This window comes from Hypanus sabinus, unplaced genomic scaffold (assembly GCF_030144855.1).
Source record: "Hypanus sabinus isolate sHypSab1 unplaced genomic scaffold, sHypSab1.hap1 scaffold_1096, whole genome shotgun sequence".
NCBI classification, from domain to species: Eukaryota; Metazoa; Chordata; class Chondrichthyes; order Myliobatiformes; family Dasyatidae; genus Hypanus; species Hypanus sabinus.
The window spans coordinates 118754-139521 of record NW_026779153.1 but is presented as its reverse complement, the minus strand read 5'-3'; the positions used below and the strand labels follow the sequence as shown (position 1 = coordinate 139521).

The window sequence follows — 20768 nt, the reverse complement described above, 5'->3', positions numbered from 1 at the left end:
GCCAGTGACTCTACAAGCTACGGGACAGCAGACGGTAAAAGTCAGTGACTCTACAAGCTACGGGACAGCTGACGCTGAAAGCCAGTGACTCTACAAGCTACGGGACAGCTGACGGTAAAAGCCAGTGACTCTACAAGCTACGGGGCAGCAGACGGTGAAAGCCAGTGACTCTACAAGCTACGGGGCAGCAGACGGTGAAAGCCAGAGACTCTACAAGCTACGGGACAGCAGACGGTAAAAGCCAGTGACTCTACAAGCTACGGGACAGCAGACGGTAAAAGCCAGTGACTCTACAAGCTACGGGACAGCTGACGCTGAAAGCCAGTGACTCTACAAGCTACGGGACAGCTGACGGTAAAAGCCAGTGACTCTACAAGCTACGGGACAGCAGATGGTGAAAGCCAGAGACTCTACAAGCTACGGGACAGCAGACGGTAAAAGCCAGTGACTCTACAAGCTACGGGACAGCTGACGGTAAAAGCCAGTGACTCTACAAGCTACGGGACAGCTGACGGTAAAAGCCAGTGACTCTACAAGCTACGGGACAGCAGATGGTGAAAGCCAGTGACTCTACAAGCTACGGGACAGCAGATGGTGAAAGCCAGTGACTCTACAAGCTACGGGACAGCAGACAGTAAAAGCCAGTGACCCTACAAGCTACGGGACAGCAGACGGTAAAAGCCAGTGACTCTACAAGCTACGGGACAGCAGATGGTGAAAGCCAGAGACTCTACAAGCTACAGGACAGCAGACGGTAAAAGCCAGTGACTCTACAAGCTACGGGGCAGCAGACGGTGAAAGCCAGTGACTCTACAAGCTACGGGGCAGCAGACGGTGAAAGCCAGAGACTCTACAAGCTACGGGACAGCAGACGGTAAAAGCCAGTGACTCTACAAGCTACGGGACAGCAGACGGTAAAAGCCAGTGACTCTACAAGCTACGGGACAGCAGACGGTGAAAGCCAGTGACTCTACAAGCTACGGAACAGCTGACGGTAAAAGCCAGTGACTCTACAAGCTACGGGACAGCAGACGGTGAAAGCCAGTGACTCTACAAGCTACGGGGCAGCTGACGGTAAAAGCCAGTGACTCTACAAGCTACGGGACAGCAGACGGTGAAAGCCAGTGACTCTACAAGCTACGGAACAGCTGACGGTAAAAGCCAGTGACTCTACAAGCTACGGGACAGCAGACGGTGAAAGCCAGTGACTCTACAAGCTACGGGACAGCAGACGGTGAAAGCCAGTGACTCTACAAGCTACGGGACAGCAGACGGTGAAAGCCAGTGACTCTACAAGCTACGGGACAGCAGACGGTAAAAGCCAGTGACTCTACAAGCTACGGGACAGCAGACGGTAAAAGCCAGTGACTCTACAAGCTACCGGACAGCAGACGGTGAAAGCCAGTGACTCTACATGCTACGGGACAGCTACGGAAAAGCCAGTGACTCTACAAGCTACGGGACAGCTACGGAAAAGCCAGCTCGAAGGCAGCCAGTGAGATGTCACCAACAGGAAAGGCTGACACACGGGATAAACAAGATTCCACAACCACTGACAAACAGCCAAGGGTAAAACAAAGCCCTTGGTACTGTTTTAAATGTGGTGAAGATTGGCACAGAGCCAGCTGTTGCGGCTTTGAACCCAATCCGGTGCTCGTAGCAGAAAAGAGAGGGAATGAGAGGGAGTGGTGCCAGGGCACTCCAAAGCAATTCCTGTGTGGGGCAAATGGGGACAGAGCATGCCCCCATCACACCAAGGTGTGAAACAAGGTGAAACAAAGAGTTGGAACACATCTTGAAGATTCCTGAGAAGCATCTGCTGAATTTGGGTGATGCAGGTGATGTTAGTGCTGATGTTGTATAAGCTGAAAATGAGGGTTGTCTTATCCAACAAAGAAAACCTGCCGCAGATGTTCGATCCTTAACGATACATTCAAGTGTTATTCCAGACAGTTACGCACAAGAGGATGAGTGTGGGGGATTACCAGTCATTTCTCATCTCCCTGATGCTGAGATTACAGACTCCTAGTTAGCAGATCCTGTATTAGGGAAGTCATCAAGCAGGTGGAAAGTGGAGAAAAATCATCCCCTTCAGTGAGAAACGCAATCCCCAGACTACCCTGAGAATGGGGTCACCTACAGCTAAAAGACGACAAAGATGAACCGGAGATAAAACAACATACCAGCTTGATTTACCTGAAAAGTTTCAATCTGATGTACGAAAGAGTCTTCACGATGCCGTTGGTCGCTTGGGTATTTCGTATTTAGTCAGAAGCTGGTTCTATTGGCTCAAGATGTCTGCTGATGTGGAACACAAGATTAAAGCATGCGGTTTCAAGATGCGTAAGGAGAGAGACTTTGCCTGAGAAATCTGCTCTGTTAGTGAATATAGTGACTACTCGTCCTTGAAGCTGCTCTGCATGGACTTTATCAAAGTAACACGAAAGATGTGTTAGTAATAACTGATCATTTCACTAAATATGTTTTGGATATTGCTACCATATAACAATTACAGCACAGAAACAGCCCATCCCGGCCCTTCTAGTCCGTGCTGACGCTTACTCTCACCTAGTCCCACCGACCTGCACTCAGCCCATAACCCTCCATTCCTTTCCTGTCCATATACCTATCCAATTTTACTTTAAATGACAATACCGAACCTGCCTCTACCACTTCTACTGGAAGCTCGTTCCACACAGCTACCACTCTCTGAGTAAAGAAACTCTCCCTCGTGTTACCCTTTGAACTTTTGTCCCAAACTCTCAAATCTTGTTTGAATCAGGTTCAGATTCAGATTATAGTCATTCAGAAACCACAAATGCAATTCAGTTAAAAAATGAGACAACGTTCCTCCAGAATGATATCACAAAGCGCATGACGAAACAGACTACACCAGAAAATCCACATAATGTTTGGCAATCCCCAATCCAGAGTCCGGAGAGGCTGCTGCATATTAATATCGCGCTACCGTCTAGCGTGTTCCCCGGAAAGGAGCTCCAAATCTACCAGATAAACAAGACCAAAAACTAAAGCTACAAGACCTGCACAAAACCACATAGTTACAACAGTGCAAACAATAGCATAATTGATTTTAAAAAAACAGACCATAGGCACAGTAAAAATAGTCCAACGATGTTAAAGGACTATAAGTTCAAAAGAAATCACCAAACAGTTTCCACAAGTCCCCAGGGTCCCGACAGACTCGCCATCCCACGCCAGCGGCAGAAGGGAATACCCCCGCTATGGACTTCCACGGCGCCGCCTGACTCAGCCTCGCAGACGCGGCACACGCTGAAAGTGACCTGACCGCAGCAGATTCCGAGTCTGTCGCACCTCCGAGCCGACGACCATCCCTTCCGGAACAGCTTCTCTGAACACCATCCTGTGCCGAGCCTATTAAGACCCCCCCGCCAACGGCCATCGGCAACGCGACCCCGAGGACTGGGGCCTGTTCTTCCCAGCAGAGTCCTGGACCTCACAGCAGCAGCAGCAACGAAGAAGGTCTTCCTGGAGATGTTCCTCCGTGCTCCCATGTCCATTTTCAATCGATTATGATTGTGCACGGCACCCAACAGATAATCAGCTCCAGAGTGGCCACTGCAAGCTGCGTCGCATTGCCCTCTCCCCTTCTCTCAATGGAAAAAGCCTCCCCCTCCCCCCAGTTCATGGGGGGGTCAACTCTGGACCCCATCTCCACCTGGTTTGCTCATCACACAAGTGGAAAAAGCCTATCCACATCAATTCGATCTATCTCCCCCATTATTTTAAGTACCTCTATCAAGTCCCCCCTCAACCTTCTACGCTCCAAAGAATAAAGACCTAACTTTCCCTGTAACTTAGCTGCTGAAACCCAGGTAACATTCTGGTAAATCTTCTCTGTACTTTCTCTATTTTGTTGATATCGTTCCTATAATTCGTTGACAAGAACTGTACACAGTACTCCAAATCTGGCCTTACCAATGCCTTGTACAATTACTACATTTATTAACAATACAATTATTACTTGCTACACCTAATCAAAAACCCAAGTTGGTTTCAAAGTGCCTATGGGAGCATTTCACCTTGCATTATGATTATCCCAAGCACCTACACAGCAATTAGAGGCCTGATTTAGAAACCTACTTGATTAGAGAATTGTGAGATAGCTGGAATTCAAAAAGTCAGAACTACACCATATCATCCCAGAGGAAACCCTGTCAAGAGGTTTAACAGGACCCTCTTAAATACGTTGGGAACCCTGGGGACAAAAGACAAAAATCACTGGCGAGAATTTGTGAAACCCGTCCATACTTATAATTGTACTAAGAATGAGATGAATGGCTGTAGTCCATGTGAATTGATGTTTGGATGACAACCCAATAAATAATAAGCAGGACAACAGGCACAGTGGAGGACAGTAAGTTGGTGTCAGTCCAGACTCTGGGTATTGAGGAGTGTGATAGCTTGGGGGAAGAAACTGTTGCATAGTCTGGTCGTGAGAGCCCAAATGCTCCGGTGCCTTTTCCCAGATGACAGGAGGGAGAAGAGTTTGTATGAGGGGTGTGTGGGGTCCTTCATAATGCTGTTTGCTTTGTGTAGTGTAAATGTCCGTGATGGCGGGAAGAGAGACCCCGATGATCTTCTCAGCTGACCTCACTATCCGTTGCAGTGTCTTGTGATCCGAGACAGTGCAATTTCCAAACCAGGCAGTGATGCAGCTGCTCGGGAGTACTCATGGGAAATGGCAGATTGAAACAAGACCAGATATGGTCAGAATCAGAATCCAATTTATTATCACCAGTATGTGATGTGAAATTTGTTAACTTAGCAGCAGCAGTTCAATGCAATACATAATATAGAAGAAAAATAAATAAATAACAACATATGTAAATTGAATAGATTAAAATCGTGCAAAAACCAGAAATAATATATATTAAAAATATGAGGTAGTGTTCACAGGTTCAATGTCCATTTAGGAATCGGATGGCAGAAGAGAAGAAGCTGTTCCTGAATCTCTGAGTGTGTGCCTTCAGGCTTCTGTACCTCCTACCTGATGGTAACAGTGAGAAAAGGGCTTGCACTGGGTGCTGCAGGTCCTTAATAATGGACGCTGCTTTTCTGAGACACCACTCCTTGAAGGTGTCCTGGGTACTTTGAAGGCTAGATTTACAACCTCTGCAGCTTCTTTCGGTCCTGTGCAGTAGACACCCCATACCTGACAGTGATGCAGCCTGTCAGAATGTTCTCCACAGTACATCAGTAAAAGTTTTTGAGTGTATTTGTTGAAGTACCAAATCTCTTCAAACTCCTAATGAAGTCACTGTCACTGTCACTGTCACTGTCACTGCCACTGTCTTGCCTTCTTCATGACTACATCGATATTTTGGGACCAGGTTAGATCCTCAGAGATCTTGACACCCAGGAACTTGAAGCTGCTCACTCTCTCCACTTCTGATCCCTCTATGAGGATTGGTATGTCTTCCTTCATCTTAACCTTCCTGAAGTCCACAATCAGCCCTTTTGTCTTACTGACGTTGAGTGCCAGGTTGTAGCTCCACTAGTGGTCATATCCCGCTTCTGACTAAGAATGAACAGTTAGCTGAAGAGGAGGAAAATCCAGTTGACTCTGAAGAGGATGAGGTTTATTACCTCAGACCAAGACTTGACATAGTAGATGAACCTACTGAGAGTCAAGAAACCTGTGAACAGTTACAACTAAGGATTGTGGGCTCCAACCCAAGCCCATACCAGCCATTAACAGCTACTCCAGTTGCAGACCCAGTGCAGGAATCCCAAAGAAATGCAAGTTGCTTACCTGATACCGAGGAATCCACTGCAGAAAGTAACAAGCCTGTCCGCCCTGAAGAAAAGCCTGGGAAATGAGGAAGTGTGTAATCACCGTACCCTAGCTGATGGCAGATGGTCAGTCCCAAGTCAGTCTGCAACTCAACAAGAAAAAGAGGCACGTGATAAAGTGTTGATGAGAAAAGATATGACAAATGAAAATTCCCACAAAGAAGAGCCTGAATTCAGAAGGTTCTCTAGACACAGACAACATGGAACTCTAACATATCCTGAGCTGGGAAATCTTACTGTGACAGTAGTTCAGTCTCTTTTCCTTGTTCAGCTTTGTAGAGTCTCTTCCAGATTTCACAAGTGTTGAACACCCCAAAACCATTCCAGCACAACCTATGCAAAGGATTTTGTTAGATAGGGTTTTTATCTTGTTTCCCCTCTCTCTCTCCTGCCTCCCTCTCTCCCCGTTTTCTCTCTCCCCCTCTCTCCCTCTCTCTATCTCCCCTCTCCCTCTCTCCCTGTCCCTCTCTCTATTTTCTCTCTACACTGCACTCTATCTCCCTCCTTCTCAATCTCCTTCTGTTTGTCTCACCCTCCCTCTCTCTACCCTCCTCACCCCTCCTCCCTCTCTACCCCTCTCTCCCTGTCCCCCTCTCTCTCTATACGCCCCTTTCTCCATCTACTCTCTCTCACCCACTGCTCTCTAACTTGCTTTCTCTCTATCACCCTCTCTCCCTCTTCCTCTCTCACTCTCTCTGTCCCCTCTCCCCTCTGTCTCCCTCTATATCCCCCCTCTATATCTTTACCTCTCTCATTTCTCTAACTCTGTCCCTCTGTCTCTCTCCCTCTCTATCCCCCCTCAATCGTCTCTCTATCTCCACTGCCCTCTATTATGATTTCTGTCTCTATCACTCTCCCTCTCAATCTGCTTCTCTCTCGCCTTCTTTCTCTCCCTCTATCTCTCACCCTTTCTCTTCCCTCTCTCTCTCTATCTCCATTTCCCTCCCTCACTATCTCCTTTCCCCTTTCTCTCACTCTCCCTCTCCCTCTCTCTACCCCCCTCCCACCCTCTCTCTTCACCCCTATCTCTCCCTCTGTACCCTCTATCCATCTTCTATCTCCACTGCTCTCTGACTCACTTTCTCTCTCCCTCCCTTCCTCCCCCTCTCCCTATCTCTACTGCTCTACCTCGTTTCTCTATCTTCCTCCCTCTCAATCTCCTTCTCTCTCTCCTCTCTCTCCTCTCTCTTCACCATTCTCTCTTTCTCTGTATCTCCCTCCCTCTATCTTGTCTCTGTCCTCGCTCTCTCAATTTCTCTATCTCCTTCTCTTTCGCCCTCTTTCTCTCTCTCTCACTAACTCTCTCCCCCTCCTCTCTGTCCCCTCTCTCCCTCTGTATCCCGCTCCCTCTATCTTCTCTCCACCACTCTCTAACTTACTTTCTCTCTCTATCTCTCTCCCTCTCTTCTCTGTCTCATGCCTCAGACTCTCTGCCCACCCACGTCAATCGGTTCATTGATCATTACAGGATATCTCACTGGTGCTCTCCGCTCCGTCCCCTCTCATTTCCCCCTTGCCAGCCTCCTTCCCGCTCTGGAAACCCATATTGGAGTCAGGTTAATCATCACTCACACGTGCCCAAGACTTCAGCACAGTCCAGTATTTGTCAACCTGCAGCAGGGAGCAAGTTTGAAAACCTGGCAGGAGCAAAGGCTGTTGGTAATGGAGAGGGTGGAGTGCTGTGGGACGGCCCTGGCACAGGAGGCAGAGGTGGAGTGCCATGGGCAGTGGGTGGGTCTTTCTGGTGCTTCCCACTCACTCCCTTCTTCCATTAGCTTTTCCCACCATGATTCCCCTCTCCCGAACACCTGAACTCCCTCCCGTTCAGTTCCAGTTGCCTTATCGGAAGAAGCAGTGGAAGTACAGTGTAACCCTTCTCCCCGTCACTCTCGTCACCTCTCACTTCCCCCCCCCCCCCCATGATTCCCCTCTCCCTGTCACCTTTCAGAGACTGAACCCTCATTCCCACCTCTGTCCAGGCCCGGTCCCCATCCGGCTGGTGAACGGGAACAACATGTGCTCTGGGAGAGTCGAGGTCTATCATAACTCTACCTGGGGCACCGTCTGTGGCAGGAGCTGGAATAGGAGTGAAGCGGACGTGGTCTGCAGGATTTTGAACTGTGGGACATCTGAGTCGGTAACAACAGATGCCTCCTACGGAGAGGGCACTGGGAAGATCTGGCTGGATGGGGTGAAGTGTAACGGGACAGAGCCTGCTCTCGACCAGTGCCCTGCCAGCCCATGGGGGGTGAATAACTGCTCCCACACAGAGGACGCTGGAGTCTCCTGCACAGGTGAGTGTGGGTGGGCAGCGAGTGTGTGCTTTACACTGAAACCTTCGGTGTGCAATTAAGTGAACTCCGATGTTAAACGGATTGGTCACCTGACTGCATCTCTGTCCTTCTCGAGTTCCTCAACTACAACACAGAGTCTTGCCTTCTTCAGAAGTTTTCTGATTACTCTGCCATAGTTGGATGCACTTACTCACTTCCACTTGGCATGATTAACTTATTATTATTTGATCATTTCTGGTTTTATATTGCTATATTTCTTTCTGTTCTTGTTGCGGCTGTAACAAAACCGAATTTCCCTCGGGATCAATAAAGTATGTATGTCTGTCTGTCTGTCTGCCATGAGAATCAGTAAGTAGAGGTGGAGGCCGAGGTAAATTTCCTTTTCTCTTGGTCTATTTCTGTCGAGTATTACAGTGAGAATGGGGCCAGGGTCAGTGGTGTGTTCTTCATGGGAGATGTGGGAACTTTGGGAGACCTGCAGTCTCTCTGATAACTATACGGGCTCTGAGTGTCAGCTCCTCAGAGTCGTGCGTTGAAGAACTGGAGTTGAATCTGGATGACCTTTGGTGCGTACGGGTGAATGAGGAGATGATGGATAGAAGCCCCTAAGTTACAGGAGGCAGGTACCTGCGTGTCTGTGAGGAGAGGGAAAGGGAATAGGTAGACAGTGAGTGTACCACTGTGGTTGTCCCGTTAAATAATAAGCATTCCGTCTTGGATACTGGTGCGGGCTGTAATGGGAGGAACGACCCTCCGGGGGAGGCAACAGTCCCAGGACAGAAATGACTCACATGAGGGAATAATTTTAAGGTGATGGAGGAGGGTACAGGGTGGGTATTGGGGTGGGCTGGGGTGTAGTCAGAGGTCTGGTTTTACACACAGAGTGGAGGATGTATAGAATGTGCTGTCAGAGGTGGTGGTAGAGACAGACACATTCAGGAGTTCACAGGAATGACCGAAAAATGGAGGGTTTTCTGGGATTGATCTTGGAAGAGATTAACATCATGGGCCAAGTGAGTGTAGTGTGCTGTAATATTGTTTGTTCCAGGGAACCGAGTGGCCACTCTGAGGCACAATAGGTACATTACCAGGAGTGAACTAACTGGAACCCCCCCTCCCCCCACACCACCCTCCCCTCTCTCTGATCTGTTTCAGGCCCGGTCCCCGTCCGGCTGGTGAACGGGAACAACATGTGCTCTGGGAGAGTCGAGGTCTATCATAACTCTACCTGGGGCACCGTCTGTGGCAGGAGCTGGAATAGGAGTGAAGCAGACGTGGTCTGCAGGGTGTTGAACTGTGGGACATCTGAGTCGGTAACAACAGATGCCTCCTACGGAGAGGGCACTGGGAAGATCTGGCTGGATGGGGTGAAGTGTAAGGGGACAGAGCCTGCTCTCGACCAGTGCCCTGCCAGCCCATGGGGGGTGAATAACTGCTCCCACGCACAGGACGCTGGCGTCTCCTGCACAGGTGAGTGTGTGTGGGCAGCGGGTGTGTGCTTTACACTGAAACCTCTGCTGTGCTATTGAGTGAACTCCAGTGTTGAGCAGATTGTTGCCCTGACTGCATCACTGTCCTTCTCAAGGTCCTGATCCTCCGTGGTTCCTGGTTGTCAGGTCCAGCTGCAGGTGCTGGGAGAGAGTCGGATTGTAGTGCAGGCTGTCCAAATCACTGCAGAGTCCGAACGGTTAAAGGGTGGAGGAGCATTTCCCTCGCTCCCAGCAATTAGAGGCCCTGTCCCGTTGCCGGGTTGGGATTTTTGGATTGACCTTGACCAGGATAGAGGAGGTAGACTGTGAAAACGTGAGGGGATAGTGGGGTGAAACTGGGAGGTTAAGGGAATTACCTCCGAGGGCACAACCTCGGAATAGAAGGACATTTCTTTACAGATGAGGAAGAATATTTATCAGCAAGTACGTGGTGAATCTGTGGAATTCATTTACATGAGTGGATGCGGAGGCCAAGTGATCGGGGATATTTGAAGCAGAGTTTCATAGGTTCTTGGTCAATCAGGATGTCGAGGAGAAGGCAGAATGCAGTTGATTAAGATAATTAATCAGCCATGCGAATGTCAGATCTGACTCGATGTGCCAAATGGCCTAAATCTGCTCGTTTGTCTGTTGGTGTAAGTCTCCCCTCAGAATCTGATGCTGTCTGGGAGCAACTCAAGCATGTTTAACCTTCTCGGCCGATTACAGTCGGCAGATCTGTTGGCCTGTGGATCTGTGTGGCAGTTTTGAAAAAGCCAGTGGGGCCAGTCATTCGACAGGCTGCAGGTGATTAGGAACGTGGTCAAGGCAAAAATAAAGCAAAGTAGCCATTGCAGGAGAGGAATGTTGCTTGGGGGAGACCTGAAGTAAATTCATCCACAGATTCGAGGCACGGACAGGGCAGATGCTTCAGAGTGTTTTTCCCAGGATGGAAATGTCAAATACTACAGGGCACTGGAGGGGGAATGTGTAGAGGAGATTTATGGGGCAAGTTCTTTCATGCAGCTAGTGGTGTCTGGAAACCACTTTCAGGGGAGGTTGTGTCAGTAATCACAGCATCAATGTTTAAAAACCAGGTATCAAACACTAACATTTCACTGGCAGGTACGGAGGTAAATGGACAGTGTGTGGGCAGCTGGCATTAGTCCCTCTGGCATCCTGGTCAGCAGAATCAGGTTGGTCCGAAGGGCCTGTTCCTGTGCTGTTCTCTGAGCTCGATGTTCCTTCCCTCAGTCATTCATACCCCACCCAGACTAACCCCATTGCCCCCCAGTCCAATCCCCGTTTCACATTGCAGAGTCTCAGCCTTCTCTCACGTCACTCTCATCAACTTTCAATATGGGAATCCTCATTTTAACCTCATTCCCTTCTCGTTTCCAGGCCCGGTCCCCGTCCGGCTGGTGAACGGGAACAACATTTGCTCTGGGAGAGTCGAGGTCTATCATAACTCTACCTGGGGCACCGTCTGTGGCAGGAGCTGGAATAGGAGTGAAGCGGACGTGGTCTGCAGGATTTTGAACTGTGGGACATCTGAGTCGGTAACAACAGATGCCTCCTACGGAGAGGGCACTGGGAAGATCTGGCTGGATGGGGTGAAGTGTAAAGGAACAGAGCCTGCTCTCGACCAGTGCCCTGCCAGCCCATGGGGGGTGAATAACTGCTCCCACGCAGAGGACGCTGGAGTCTCCTGCACAGGTGAGTGTGTGTGGGCAGCGAGTGTGTGCTTTACACTGAAACCTCTGCTGTGCTATTGAGTGAACTCCAGTGTTGAGCAGATTGTTGCCCTGACTGCATCACTGTCCTTCTCAAGGTCCTGATCCTCCGTGGTTCCTGGTTGTCAGGTCCAGCTGCAGGTGCTGGGAGAGAGTCGGATTGTAGTGCAGGCTGTCCAAATCACTGCAGAGTCCGAACGGTTAAAGGGTGGAGGAGCATTTCCCTCGCTCCCAGCAATTAGAGGCCCTGTCCCGTTGCCTGGTTGGGATTTTTGGATTGAGCTTCACCAGGATAGATGTAGACTGTGAAAACGTGAGGGGATATTGGGGTGAGACTGGGAGGTTAAGGGAATTACCACCGAGGGCACATCCTCAGAATAGAAGGACATTTCTTTATAGATGAGGAAGAATATTTATCAGCAAGTACGTGGTGAATCTGTGGAATTCATTTCCACGGGTGGATGCGGAGGCCAAGTGATCGGGGATATTTGAAGCAGAGTTTCATAGGTTCTTGATCAATCAGGATGTCGAGGAGAAGGCAGAATGCAGTTGATTAAGATAATTAATCAGCCATGCGAATGTCAGATCCGACTCGATGTGCCAAATGGCCTAAATCTGCTCGCTTGTCTGTTGGTGTAAGTCTCCCCTCAGAATCTGATGCTGTCTGGGAGCAACTCAAGCATGTTTAACCTTCTCGGCCCTACTTCAGTCAGCAGATCTGTTGGCCTGTGGATCTGTGTGGCAGTTTTGAAAAAGCCAGTGGGGCCAGTCATTCGACAGGCTGCAGGTGATTAGGAACGTGGTCAAGGCAAAAATAAAGCAAAGTGGCCATTGCAGGAGAGGAATGTTGCTTGGGGGAGACCTGAAGTAAATTCATCCACTGATTTGAGGCACGGACAGGGCAGATGCTTCAGAGTGTTTTTCCCAAGATGGAAATGTCAAATACCACAGGGCACTGGAGGGGGAATGTGTAAAACGAGATTTATGGGGCAAGTTCTTTCATGCAGCTAGTGGTGTCTGGAAACCACTTTCAGGGGAGGTTGTGTCAGTAATCACAGCATCAATGTTTAAAAACCAGGTATCAAACACTAACATTTCACTGGCAGGTACGGAGGTAAATGGACAGTGTGTGGGCAGCTGGCATTAGTCCCTCTGGCATCCTGGTCAGCAGAATCAGGTTGGTCCGAAGGGCCTGTTCCTGTGCTGTTCTCTGAGCTTGAGGTTCCTTCCCTCAGTCATTCATACCCCACCCATTGTAACCCCATTGCCCCTCAGTCAAATCCCCGTTTCACATTGTAGAGTCTCAGCCTTCTGGCACGTCACTCTCATCAACTTTCAATATGGGAATCCTCATTTAATCCTCATTCCCTTCTCGGTTCCAGGCCCGGTCTCCGTCCGGCTGGTGAACGGGAACAACATGTGCTCTGGGAGAGTCGAGGTCTATCATAACTCTACCTGGGGCACCGTCTGTGACAGGAGCTGGAATAGGAGTGAAGCGGACGTGGTCTGCAGGATTTTGAACTGTGGGACATCTGAGTCGGTAACAACAGATGCCTCCTACGGAGAGGGCACTGGGAAGATCTGGCTGGATGGGGTGAAGTGTAAGGGGACAGAGCCTGCTCTCGACCAGTGCCCTGCCAGCCCATGGGGGGTGAATAACTGCTCCCACGCAGAGGACGCTGGAGTCTCCTGCACAGGTGAGTGTGGGTGGGCAGCGAGTGTGTGCTTTACACTGAAACCTTCGGTGTGCAATTAAGTGAACTCCGATGTTGAACGGATTGTTCACCTGACTGCATCTCTGTCCTTCTCGAGTTCCTCAACTACAACACAGAGTCTTGCCTTCTTCGGAAGTTTTCTGATGACTCTGCCATAGTTGGATGCACTTACTCACTTCCACTTGGCATGATTAACTTATTATTATTTAATCATTTATGGTTTTATATTGCTATATTTCTTCACTGTTCTTGGTGCGGCTGTAACAAAACCCAATTTCCCTCGGGATCAATAAAGTATGTCTGTCTGTCTGTCTGCCATGAGAATCAGTAAGTAGAGGTGGAGGCCGAGGTAAATTTCCTTTTCTCTTGGTCTATTTCTGTCGAGTATTACAGTGAGAATGGGGCCAGGGTCAGTGGTGTGTTCTTCATGGGAGGTGTGGGAACTTTGGGAGACCTGCAGTCTCTCTGATAACTATACGGGCTCTGAGTGTCAGCTCCTCAGAGTTGTGCGTTGAAGAACTGGAGTTGAATCTGGATGGCCTTTGGTGCGTACGGGAGAATGAGGAGATGATGGATAGAAGCCCCTAAGTTGCAGGAGGCAGGTACCTGGGTGTCTATGAGGAGAGGGAAAGGGAATAGGGAGACAGTGAGTGTACCACTGTGGTTGTCCCGTTAAATAATAAGCATTCCGCCTTGGATACTGGTGCGGGCTGTAATGGGAGGAACGACCCTCCGGGGGAGGCAACAGTCCCAGGACAGAAATGACTCACATGAGGGAATAATTTGAAAATGATGGAGGAAGGTATAGGGTGGGTATTGGGGTGGGCTGGGGTGCAGTCAGAGGTCAGGTTTCACACAGAGAGTGGAGGATGTATAGAATGTGCTGTCAGGGGTGGTGGCCGAGACAGACACATTAGGGACTTCACAGGAATGACCGAAAAATGGAGGTTGATGTGGGATTGATCTTGGAAGAGATTAACATCATGGGCCAAGTGAGTGTAGTGTGCTGTAATATTGTTTGTTCGAGGGAACCGAGTGGCCACTCTGAGGCAAAATAGGGACATTACCAGGAGTGAACTAACTGGAACCCCCCCTCCCCCCACACCACCCTCCCCTCTCCCTGATCTGTTTCAGGCCCGGTCCCCGTCCGGCTGGTGAACGGGAACAACATGTGCTCTGGGAGAGTCGAGGTCTATCATAACTCTACCTGGGGCACCGTCTGTGGCAGGAGCTGGAATAGGAGTGAAGCGGACGTGGTCTGCAGGATTTTGAACTGTGGGACATCTGAGTCGGTAACAACAGATGCCTCCTACGGAGAGGGCACTGGGAAGATCTGGCTGGATGGGGTGAAGTGTAAGGGGACAGAGCCTGCTCTCGACCAGTGCCCGGCCAGCCCATGGGGGGTGAATAACTGTTCCCACGCAGAGGACGCTGGAGTCTCCTGCACAGGTGAGTGTGGGTGGGCAGCGAGTGTGTGCTTTACGCTGAAACCTCTGCTGTGCTATTGAGTGAACTCCAGTGTTGAGCAGATTGTTGCCCTGACTGCATCACTGTCCTTCTCAAGGTCCTGATCCTCCGTGGTTCCTGGTTGTCAGGTCCAGCTGCAGGTGCTGGGAGAGAGTCGGATTGTAGTGCAGGCTGTCCAAATCACTGCAGAGTCCGAACGGTTAAAGGGTGGAGGAGCATTTCCCTCGCTCCCAGCAATTAGAGGCCCTGTCCCGTTGCCGGGTTGGGATTTTTGGTTTGAGCTTCACCAGGATAGATGTAGACTGTGAAAACGTGACAGGATATTGGGGTGAGACTGGGAGGTTATGGGAATTACCACCGAGGGCACATCCTCAGAATAGAAGGACATTTCTTTACAGATGAGGAAGAATATTTATCAGCAAGTACGTGGTGAATCTGTGGAATTCATTTCCACGGGTGGATGCGGAGGCCAAGTGATCGGGGATATTTGAAGCAGAGTTTCATAGGTTCTTGATCAATCAGGATGTCGAGGAGAAGGCAGAATGCAGTTGATTAAGATAATTAATCAGCCATGCGAATGTTCGATCCGACTCGATGTGCCAAATGGCCTAAATCTGCTCGTTTGTCGGATGGTGTAAGTCTCCCCTCAGAATCTGATGCTGTCTGGGAGCAACTCAAGCATGTTTAACCTTCTCGGCCGATTACAGTCGGCAGATCTGTTGGCCTGTGGATCTGTGTGGCAGTTTTGAAAAAGCCAGTGGGGCCAGTCATTCGACAGGCTGCAGGTGATTAGGAACGTGGTCAAGGCAAAAATAAAGCAAAGTGGCCATTGCAGGAGAGGAATGTTGCTTGGGGGAGACCTAAAGTAAATTCATCCACTGATTCGAGGCACGGACAGGGCAGATGGTTCAGAGTGTTTTTCCCAGGATGGAAATGTCAAATACCACAGGGCACTTGAGAGGGAATGCGTAGAGGAGATTTATGGGGCAAGTTCTTTCATGCAGCTAGTGGTGTCTGGAAACCACTTTCAGGGGAGGTTGTGTCAGTAATCACAGCATCAATGTTTAAAAACCAGGTATCAAACACTAACATTTTATTGGCAGTTATGGAGGTAAATGGACAGTGTGTGGGCAGCTGGCATTAGTCCCTCTGGCATCCTGGTCAGCAGAATCAGGTTGGTCCGAAAGGCCTGTTCCTGTGCTGTTCTCTGAGCTCGATGTTCCTTCCCTCAGTCATTCATACCCCACCCAGTGTAACCCCATTGCCCCTCAGTCCAATCCCCGTTTCACATTGGAGAGTCGCAGCCTTCTCGCACGTCACTCTCATCAACTTTCAATATGAGAATCCCTGTTTTAACCTCATTCCCTTCTCGGTTCCAGGCCCAGTCCCCGTCCGGCTGGTGAACGGGAACAACATGTGCTCTGGGAGAGTCGAGCTCTATCATAACTCTACCTGGGGCACCGTCTGTGGCAGGAGCTGGAATAGGAGTGAAGCGGACGTGGTCTGCAGGATTTTGAACTGTGGGACATCTGAGTCGGTAACAACAGATGCCTCCTACGGAGAGGGCACTGGGAAGATCTGGCTGGATGGGGTGAAGTGTAAGGGGACAGAGCCTGCTCTCGACCAGTGCCCGGCCAGCCCATGGGGGGTGAATAACTGTTCCCACGCAGAGGACGCTGGAGTCTCCTGCACAGGTGAGTGTGGGTGGGCAGCGAGTGTGTGCTTTACGCTGAAACCTCTGCTGTGCTATTGAGTGAACTCCAGTGTTGAGCAGATTGTTGCCCTGACTGCATCACTGTCCTTCTCAAGGTCCTGATCCTCCGTGGTTCCTGGTTGTCAGGTCCAGCTGCAGGTGCTGGGAGAGAGTCGGATTGTAGTGCAGGCTGTCCAAATCCCTGCAGAGTCCGAACGGTTAAAGGCTGGAGGAGCATTTCCCTCGCTCCCAGCAATTAGAGGCCCTGTCCCGTTGCCCGGTTGGGATTTTTGGTTTGAGCTTCACCAGGATAGATGTAGACTGTGAAAACGTGAGGGGATATTGGGGTGAGACTGGGAGGTTAAGGGAATTACCACCGAGGGCACAACCACAGAATAGAAGGTCATCTCTTTACAGATGAGGAAGATTATTTATCAGCAAGTACGTGGTGGATCTGTGGAATTCATTTACACGAGTGGATGCGGAGGCCAAGTGATCGGGGATATTTGAAGCAGAGTTTCATAGGTTCTTGATCAATCAGGATGTCGAGGAGAAGGCAGAATGCAGTTGATTAAGATAATTAATCAGCCATGCGAATGTTCGATCCGACTCGATGTGCCAAATGGCCTAAATCTGCTCGTTTGTCGGATGGTGTAAGTCTCCCCTCAGAATCTGATGCTGTCTGGGAGCAACTCAAGCATGTTTAACCTTCTCGGCCGATTACAGTCGGCAGATCTGTTGGCCTGTGGATCTGTGTGGCAGTTTTGAAAAAGCCAGTGGGGCCAGTCATTCGACAGGCTGCAGGTGATTAGGAACGTGGTCAAGGCAAAAATAAAGCAAAGTGGCCATTGCAGGAGAGGAATGTTGCTTGGGGAAGACCTGAAGTAAATTCATCCACTGATTCGAGGCACAGACAGGGCAGATGGTTCAGAGTGTTTTTCCCAGGATGGAAATGTCAAATACCACAGAGCACTTGAGAGGGAATGCGTAGAGGAGATTTATGGGGCAAGTTCTTTCATGCAGCTAGTGGTGTCTGGAAACCACTTTCAGGGGAGGTTGTGTCAGTAATCACAGCATCAATGTTTAAAAACCAGGTATCAAACACTAACATTTCACTGGCAGGTATGGTGGTAAATGGACAGTGTGTGGGCAGCTGGCATTAGTCCCTCTGGCATCCTGGTCAGCAGAATCAGGTTGGTCCGAAAGGCCTGTTCCTGTGCTGTTCTCTGAGCTCGATGTTCCTTCCCTCAGTCATTCATACCCCACCCAGTGTAACCCCATTGCCCCTCAGTCCAATCCCCGTTTCACATTGGAGAGTCGCAGCCTTCTCGCACGTCACTCTCATCAACTTTCAATATGAGAATCCCTGTTTTAACCTCATTCCCTTCTCGGTTCCAGGCCCAGTCCCCGTCCGGCTGGTGAACGGGAACAACATGTGCTCTGGGAGAGTCGAGCTCTATCATAACTCTACCTGGGGCACCGTCTGTGGCAGGAGCTGGAATAGGAGTGAAGCGGACGTGGTCTGCAGGATTTTGAACTGTGGGACATCTGAGTCGGTAACAACAGATGCCTCCTACGGAGAGGGCACTGGGAAGATCTGGCTGGATGGGGTGAAGTGTAAGGGGACAGAGCCTGCTCTCGACCAGTGCCCGGCCAGCCCATGGGGGGTGAATAACTGTTCCCACGCAGAGGACGCTGGAGTCTCCTGCACAGGTGAGTGTGGGTGGGCAGCGAGTGTGTGCTTTACGCTGAAACCTCTGCTGTGCTATTGAGTGAACTCCAGTGTTGAGCAGATTGTTGCCCTGACTGCATCACTGTCCTTCTCAAGGTCCTGATCCTCCGTGGTTCCTGGTTGTCAGGTCCAGCTGCAGGTGCTGGGAGAGAGTCGGATTGTAGTGCAGGCTGTCCAAATCACTGCAGAGTCCGAACGGTTAAAGGGTGGAGGAGCATTTCCCTCGCTCCCAGCAATTAGAGGCCCTGTCCCGTTGCCCGGTTGGGATTTTTGGTTTGAGCTTCACCAGGATAGATGTAGACTGTGAAAACGTGAGGGGATATTGGGGTGAGACTGGGAGGTTAAGGGAATTACCACCGAGGGCACAACCACAGAATAGAAGGTCATCTCTTTACAGATGAGGAAGAATATTTATCAGCAAGTACGTGGTGGATCTGTGGAATTCATTTACACGAGTGGATGCGGAGGCCAAGTGATCGGGGATATTTGAAGCAGAGTTTCATAGGTTCTTGATCAATCAGGATGTCGAGGAGAAGGCAGAATGGAGTTGATTAAGATAATTAATCAGCCATGCGAATGTCAGATCCGACTCGATGTGCCAAATGGCCTAAATCTGCTTGTTTGTCAGATGGTGTATGTCTCCCCTCAGAATCTGATGCTGTCTGGGAGCAACTCAAGCATGTTTAACCTTCTCGGCTGATTACAGTCAGCAGATCTGTTGGCCTGTGGATCTGTGTGGCAGTTTTGAAAAAGCCAGTGGGGCCAGTCATTCGACAGGCTGCAGGTGATTAGGAACGTGGTCAAGGCAAAAATAAAGCAAAGTGGCCATTGCCGGAGAGGAATGTTGCTTGGGGGAGACCTGAAGTAAATTCATCCACTGATTCAAGGCACGGACAGGGCAGATGGTTCCGAGTGTTTTTCCCAGGATGGAAATGTCAAATACCACAGGGCACTGGAGGGGGAATGTGTAAAGGAGATTTATGGGGCAAGTTCTTTCATGCAGCTAGTGGTGTCTGGAAACCACTTTCAGGGGAGGTTGTGTCAGTAATCACAGCATCAATGTTTAAAAACCAGGTATCAAACACTAACATTTCACTGGCAGGTACGGAGGTAAATGGACAGTGTGTGGGCAGCTGGCATTAGTCCCTCTGGCATCCTGGTCAGCAGAATCAGGTTGGTCCGAAGGGCCTGTTCCTGTGCTGTTCTCTGAGCTCGATGTTCCTTCTCTCAATCATTCATACCCCACCCAGTCTAACCCCATTGCCCCTCAGTCCAATCCCCGTTTCACATTACAGAGTCTCAGCCTTCTCTCATGTCACTCTCTTCAACTTTCTATATGGGAATCCTCATTTTCACCTCATTCCCTTCTCGGTTCCAGGCCCGGTCCCTGTCCGGCTGGTGAACGGGAACGTGTGCTCTGGGAGAGTCGAGGTCTATCATAACTCTACCTGGGGCACCGTCTGTGGCAGGAACTGGAATAAGAATGAAGCGGACGTGGTCTGCAGGATTTTGAACTGTGGGACATCTGAGTCGGTAACAACAGATGCCTCCTACGGAGAGGGCACTGGGAAGATCTGGCTGGATGGGGTGAAGTGTAAGGGGACAGAGCCTGCTCTCGACCAGTGCCCTGCCAGCCCATGGGATGTGAATAACTGTTCCCACGCAGAGGACGCTGGAGTCTCCTGCACAGGTGAGTGTGTGTGGGCAGCGAGTGTGTGCTTTACACTGAAACCTTCGGTGTGCAATTAAGTGAACTCCGATGTTGAACGGATTGGTCACCTGACTGCATCTCTGTCCTTCTCGAGTTCCTCAACTACAACACAGAGTCTTGCCTTCTTCGGAAGTTTTCTGATGACTCTGCCATAGTTGGATGCACTTACTCACTTCCACTTGGCATGATTAACTTATTATTATTTGATCATTTATGGTTTTATATTGCTCTATTTCTTTCTGTTCTTGTTGCGGCTGTAACAATACCCAATTTCCCTCGGGATCAATAAAGTATGTATGTCTGTCTGTCTGTCTGCCATGAGAATCAGTAAGTAGAGGTGGAGGCCGAGGTAAATTTCCTTTTCTCTTGGTCTATTTCTGTCGAGTATTACAATGAGAATGGGGCCAGGGTCAGTGGTGTGTTCTTCATGGGAGATGTGGGAACTTTGGGAGACCTGCAGTCTCTCTGATAACTATACGGGCTCTGAGTGTCAGCTCCTCAGAGTCGTGCGTTGAAGAACTGGAGTTGAATCTGGATGACCTTTGGTGCGTACGGGAGAATGAGGAGATGATGGATAGAAGCCCCTAAGTTACAGGAGGCAGGTACCTGGGTGTCTGTGAGGAGAGGGAAAGGGAATAGGTAGACAGTGAGTGTACCACTGTGGTTGTCCCGTTAAATAATAAGCATTCCGCCTTGGATACTGGTGCGGGCTGTAATGGGAGGAACGACCCTCCGGGGGAGGCAACAGTCCCAGGACAGAAATGACTCACATGAGGGAATAATTTTAAGGTGATGGAGGAGTGTACAGGGTGGGTATTGGTGTGGGCTGGGGTGTAGTCAGAGGTCAGGTTTTACACAGAGAGTGGAGGATGTATAGAATGTGCTGTCAGAGGTGGTGGTCGAGACAGACACATTAGGGACTTCACAGGAATGACCGAAAAATGGAGGGTTACGTGAGATTGATCTTGGAAGAGATTAACATCATGGGCCAAGTGTGTTTAATGTGCTGTAATATTATTTATTCTAGGGAATCGAATGGCCAATCTGAGGCAAAATAGGTACATTACCAGGAGTGAACTAACTGGAACCCCCCCCCACACCACCCTCCCCTCTCCCCGA

At 49.8% G+C, this 20768-nt stretch overlaps 1 protein-coding gene across 1 annotated transcript; it reads left to right on the top strand.

Annotated features, from left to right (window-relative positions):
* Positions 1 to 1414: 1414 nt before the first annotated feature.
* On the top strand, positions 1415 to 20237 carry LOC132386334 (deleted in malignant brain tumors 1 protein-like). Its single transcript, XM_059958573.1, has 11 exons — positions 1415 to 1495; positions 5566 to 5821; positions 7815 to 8129; positions 9285 to 9599; positions 11000 to 11314; positions 12714 to 13028; positions 14181 to 14495; positions 15893 to 16207; positions 17605 to 17919; positions 19317 to 19628; positions 20152 to 20237. The coding sequence occupies exons 1-11, from the start codon at positions 1415 to 1417 to the stop codon at positions 20235 to 20237; spliced, it is 2940 nt and encodes a 979-aa protein (XP_059814556.1).
* Positions 20238 to 20768: the final 531 nt, after the last annotated feature.